This window comes from Rhinolophus sinicus, linkage group LG15 (assembly GCF_036562045.2).
Source record: "Rhinolophus sinicus isolate RSC01 linkage group LG15, ASM3656204v1, whole genome shotgun sequence".
Lineage (NCBI taxonomy): Eukaryota > Metazoa > Chordata > Mammalia > Chiroptera > Rhinolophidae > Rhinolophus > Rhinolophus sinicus.
In genome coordinates this window covers 11,888,443-11,893,770 of record NC_133764.1, presented here as the reverse complement: position 1 = coordinate 11,893,770, position 5,328 = coordinate 11,888,443, and the positions used below count along the sequence as shown (strand labels likewise).

The 5,328-nt window shown below is 42.4% G+C and overlaps 1 protein-coding gene across 2 annotated transcripts in view; it reads right to left on the bottom strand.

The window, feature by feature from the left end:
- Positions 1 to 492: 492 nt before the first annotated feature.
- RABEP1 (rabaptin, RAB GTPase binding effector protein 1) overlaps positions 493 to 5,328 on the bottom strand; it is an 84,183-nt gene continuing 79,347 nt past the window's right edge. For both annotated transcript variants that reach the window (XM_074319646.1, XM_074319647.1), the window contains 3 exons: positions 5,002 to 5,100; positions 3,922 to 4,038; positions 493 to 3,163 (listed from right to left, as the gene is read on the bottom strand). In XM_074319646.1, coding sequence (XP_074175747.1) covers positions 3,062 to 3,163; positions 3,922 to 4,038; positions 5,002 to 5,100 — 318 coding nt within the window. In that variant the 3' untranslated portion in view covers positions 493 to 3,061. The remainder of the gene's footprint in view (positions 3,164 to 3,921; positions 4,039 to 5,001; positions 5,101 to 5,328) is intronic.

The window sequence follows — 5,328 nt, the reverse complement described above, 5'->3', positions numbered from 1 at the left end:
GCTTTGGTGTGGTGGTTCATCATTTTTATAGTTTGTTTTATAATTACTGAATAAATGTTTTTATTTAAAAATTGGAATGTGCTTTATATATAAGCTCAAGTTGATGATTGTATTCAGCAAGGCCCTAGGATTTAAAAAAAGAAAAAAAGTCGGAGACATTCAGCTGCACACTGCCAGGTCTCCATGAACCCGAAAAAGTTTTCTCCACAGTTGAACAAGCCAGAATCAGAGCTGCATTTTAGAGGAGCAGCACCAAGAGGCCGTTGGTTAGAGCGCGAGCTCTTAGCAAGTTTGCTGGTTCGATCCCCACACGGGCCCCTAGGAGCTGCACCCTCCACAACTAGAATCAACTACTTGACTTGGAGCTGATGGGTCCTGGAAAAACACACTTAAAAATTTTTAAAAATAGAAAAAAAATAAAGCAGCAGCACCAGAAGTAGGGCTGTGAAGAGGGACAGGACCTTAGGATTCAAAGGAAAAGGCCACACAGTATACTAGGCAGCAGCTTTTTTAATTTGAACACTTTCTTCTTAAGGACACACCTTCAGTACAGTTAACAAATGGTTACATCTGAAATCTGCTTAGCACTGGGCCCAGGATCCAGTTGTAAGGCCACTGCTGGCTCACTTCTTCGACAGGCAATATTACCTTTCAGAGCTGAGTTTGTGCACTGGGTCCTGATCCGTGTTACTGCGCGAGGATGGGGTTAAGTGCAGGACTTCAAAGGGAGAAAGAAACAAATAACTTGGTTTTGTCCTCAGTTAACTTGAGGTAATATTTTTAGACCTGCCAATATGAGTTCTGAAAGGTAATACCGTACCTGCCTAGAAATGGCTGGCTGCCAATTAAAAGCCACATGGTAAGGTAGGTTGCAGGTAGGAGGTAAATCAGGTTAGACATGCGTGAGAGAACACGTGTGTACAGACTGAATACAAGCACAGGAACACTCATGAAACCCATGATCTTTTGTCCAGGCAGGCGAAATCCTACCTTCTAAATCAGTTACTCATTTATACAGAAAACCCAGTTTAAAGTGTTTCCTACCAGGATAGTGTCAAAATAGTTTGTTTCATACCAGAAGTAGATTGTTAACAAAGCTTCAAGTCTCACTTTGGGTTTTTCTAGGATATTTTTTTCATCAAAGTGGGTTCCAACAGTTTGCATCTGCCATGGTAGAGACCACGGTTCTCTAATCGTGATTTTATTGGCCCAGGACCGTCTTACAGAGAAAAACATCTGCAGGGTCTCAGGAGAGCAGCTCCCTGGGAGCTGTAGTTCAGTTCAGGAAGGTTATGAATTACCCATCCTGACTTACAGTGCCAGTTTTGGTAATCTGAAACAAATTAGCTCGGGGCTTAGCCAAGGGACTGGTTTTACGTAATCTAAACAGATTGCATTTTGGAATTAATAAATTCCCTGTAACTCAGTGAGGATGTATGTTTCCTTTAAATCAAATAGCACTTTATACAAAGGGACTTGAAACCAATTAAAATAATGTTTCATGCATGGCAAGCCGATAACACTATTTCTATAATTAGTATTTACCTTTAAATTCATAATCATGAATGCAAGACAGTAACGATAACCCAAGGAATGAGGTATGTAGTCCTTACCTTGTCCCATGGAAGACAGAAATAAAGATCTTTAGGGCTAGTCCATAATGACTTCATTTATAACAGACAATTCACTTTAAACTGTAGGTTGGTAGCTTTACGTGAGCCAATCAAATTTACTTAATCCACTTAATTCCCATAAAGTCCCTTCAAGTACCCTGCTGTTACATAATACCAATCACAAAAATTATTTGAAAACAGTTTTACTTTTGAACCATCTGTGTGATGAATTAACAGTATAGCCTTCCACTGGCTAATAGTGCTGCAGCGGATAAACAGCAAACAGGAATCCACTCTGCTTTCTGCACCACTTCCTCAGGCCATGGCAAAGGGGCCTGTTCACTGACACTTTCTCCAAGTGGGAAAGGAATCTAACCTCACAGAAATGACAAAGCAGATTTCTAAACTCATGAACGTACTAACTGGGTTTCCCCCAACTTCACAAGCATTATCACACTCCAGGTCTAAATTATAAAAGAAAAATACAAAATAGGTTATCTGTCAAACGTAGTTATCACCATTTTTATATTTGACACTTTTGAAACAAACATTACTCTGGCCCACTGATTTGAGTTGAAAATAAGCAGCAGCCTTATAAATTTATAAATACTAGATGTTGTCAGTATAGCTTGCTTTATTATTATTTTTCCACTGATCCAATATCTAAAACAGTTTTCAAAAGAGTAGCTGGTACCAGTTCAGCTTGATCCGGGTACCTGTGGGCCCACGAAATTCATTCAGGCGGCAGAAAAAGTGCTTCCAAACAGTTTCTTGTGCTTCTCCTTTAACCTCAACTTCCAATACATACAGCCCCAGCCAAGTTTTCAAATTCTCATAATTCATTGCTTGAATTGATTTTGTTTGCCACCGTCTTATGGTTCTCAGGCAAGTTTCAGTAGCATTTAAGGTCCTCCAATGCAAGGTAAAATGGTTTAAAAAAAGAAACACTGAGCTACGAAATACAGTCACTAGCCAATGGCCTGCTCTCAAACTTCATATTTTAATATAAAATATTCATACAGCATATTACACCTGTCTGCTAACTGAATACTATTACTGATGAACTCTAGACAACAGAAAAAATTCTCTTCCAATACCTATGAAGGGGAAATGTAATTCCACACACTACTGGGATGGTGCTTTAGGGTAGGGAAATGTTGGGTAATGCAAGCCAGGAAACAGCGCTTGCTCCGTCACCAAATTTGATCTGACACCTGCTGGAATCAAGTCTGCAGTTTCATTAGTGTTCCTATTTGGAAGGTCTTTCTGCTGCAAATTAGCATGACTGTTTGCTGTTCCTGTGCTGCACAGTCTTCTCCCACTAGAAATAAGCATTTCTCCAATCTTCCTTATTGTGACTTCTTCAGTTAAGAGTTAAATAATAATTAATGTTGCTCTAAAGATGAGTTAAAAACCCAAAGTGCAGACTAGAGTCCTGCTATGAGGCGTCATGTCTCAGGGAGCTGGTTAATGTCTGTCAGTTTGGTGTCATTCAGAATTGCCCGGACTCTCTCCAAGGAGTCTGCTTGCCGGATCCGCTCTAACTGCACCTGGAGAAACAATACAGTGAGATAAGTGCAGAAGGCTCCTCCTAGGTTTTCTGAAGTTTACTTTGACTGGTTTAGCTGAGATGGAGCAATTCCCAAAAACTGCTGGGTTAACAGACCCAGTGTAAGGGGCTGGGACTACGGAGGTGAATGAGACCCAACCCAAGAACCCACAGTTCAGTTGGGGGAGAAAGAAAACCATATAGAGGATTTCAGCACAGTATTCTAAGCATCACTGTTGGCAGCATTTATCGAGTGCCAAGGCAGCATAGCCTGGGGGTGGGTGGTGGGCTACTGTCGCCCAACTTGAGGACCTAGAGAGGGTTCCATGGGGACAAACCAAGCTGGGCCTTGAAAGGAGTACGGAGGTGATGAGACACAATGCTTATCAGAGGGATTAGCACACTGGGCAAGAAACCACACGTAGTTACAACACATTGAACATAAAGTATAAAATGTACGGCAGGGAGATAAAAAAAGTACAGGGCTAGGCCTGGTTGGGAAGGGTCTTATCTGGTATGCTAAGGACTTTATACTTGACTCGTAAGGACCAGCAAGGTACAGAGGGAAAGGGAAGGGGGACAAATCTGAGGTACACAGCTGGCTTTAGGCGTGAATGACCAGGCAGGTATCTGGGCTGGGGGAGGGGCAGCCATGGTCTCTAATCCTCTGGCTATTGTCAGTGGTAGAATCAAGGATTGGCAGGTTCTCCTGGGCACCCTAACGTGCCTGGTGCTCTAAAGGTTCCCCAAATGCCTTACCTGAAGGGTCTGAGAAAGCTTTACAAAATCTCGCTGGACTTGTTCACTGACATCTAGTTCTGTCTGCAACCTTTGAGCTTTGTTCTTCTCTTCAAACATTAGTTGTTCGATGGTAACCTAAAAAATAACAAGTTTTGAGAGAAGATTACTGCCAAGGAGCCGTAAGTCAGAATCACTTAGGAAGGCTGGGAACCTGTAGTCTCCTGCTGCTAGAGAGGAAAGGGGAGTGTCTGTCACATTCCTAGATCCTATTGGTCTCCCGTTATCTGTAGGGCAAAAGTGCAAGTTGCCTGAGCTACCTGTTGTAGGTCCCTAAAATGAGTATGAAAGCCAGAATAAAAAATGAATTAACGTACTGCGCACATGCGCGCACACACACCCGCACCCCCAGCAGCCTGGTGACAGTGATTAATCATCAAAAAGCAACTGCTAAGATCAGTAGCTACCACGGCAATAGGGATAGAAAGTTTGGGGATTTCCTCTGACAACCACAACAGCCAAGCATCTGTCAGGAAAATTCTCAGTGAATGTGCCCCAGGCAGCCCAAGTACCTCCCACCTTCCTTACAGACAATTGAGCAGGACCGCGTGGGAGCATTTCTAAAAACAAAGGACGACTGAATAACATGTACACAGTGTTTTTACACCTAAAGGTCTGACCACACAGCTCACTGAGACTGTTTCTTAGGAAACCTCCCCCACAATTAGCCTCATGCACTTTTATTCTAACTAGAATAATCAAAATTTAGGCAGCAAATATGGTTCACTGAAATATTTGAAGTGAGTCAAATGGAATGACACTTTGGAAGCAATGCTTCTATGCCAAGTTCGGTTCATGGCCCGTTAGCCCAACGCCTCAAAAGCCAGGAAGGCCTATGACACAGGCCTCTAGAGCTGGCAGTGTCCAGATTTGACCCAACTCTAATGAAGTCAATTCATTTCCTTTCTGCAAGCAGAGAATCTTGACAACTTTCAGAAGGTGACACTATTCAAAGCAGCAATGTATAATTTTTAAACAGGCAAGATGTGACCTTACATTCTTAGCACTGCTTTTATATTTAATTACCAACAAAAATATCACCTTAGCAGCAGTCTCTTTCTTTAACTGTTCTTCCAAAGTGATTTTCATTTCCTGAAGGCTCTCAAGCTGTTGAGACTTCTCTCTTAATGTGGATTCCAACTGTGAAAGTAAGAAGGAAAAAGCTGAAACTCTCTCCAGGTCACTGCCCATGGCCTGGAGGAGCCTGCAGCCTGGAGAATTCCGCCCGAGTCCTCAGGCCCTCCTAGGCCCAGGACGTTGGCTGGGTCGGTAATGCTTTTCTCACCTTTTGGTCTCTGAACTATTTATTCTTCAAGACCTATTTCTTTCATTAAATATTTCTTAGGCACCTGCTATGTTTTAAGGCCT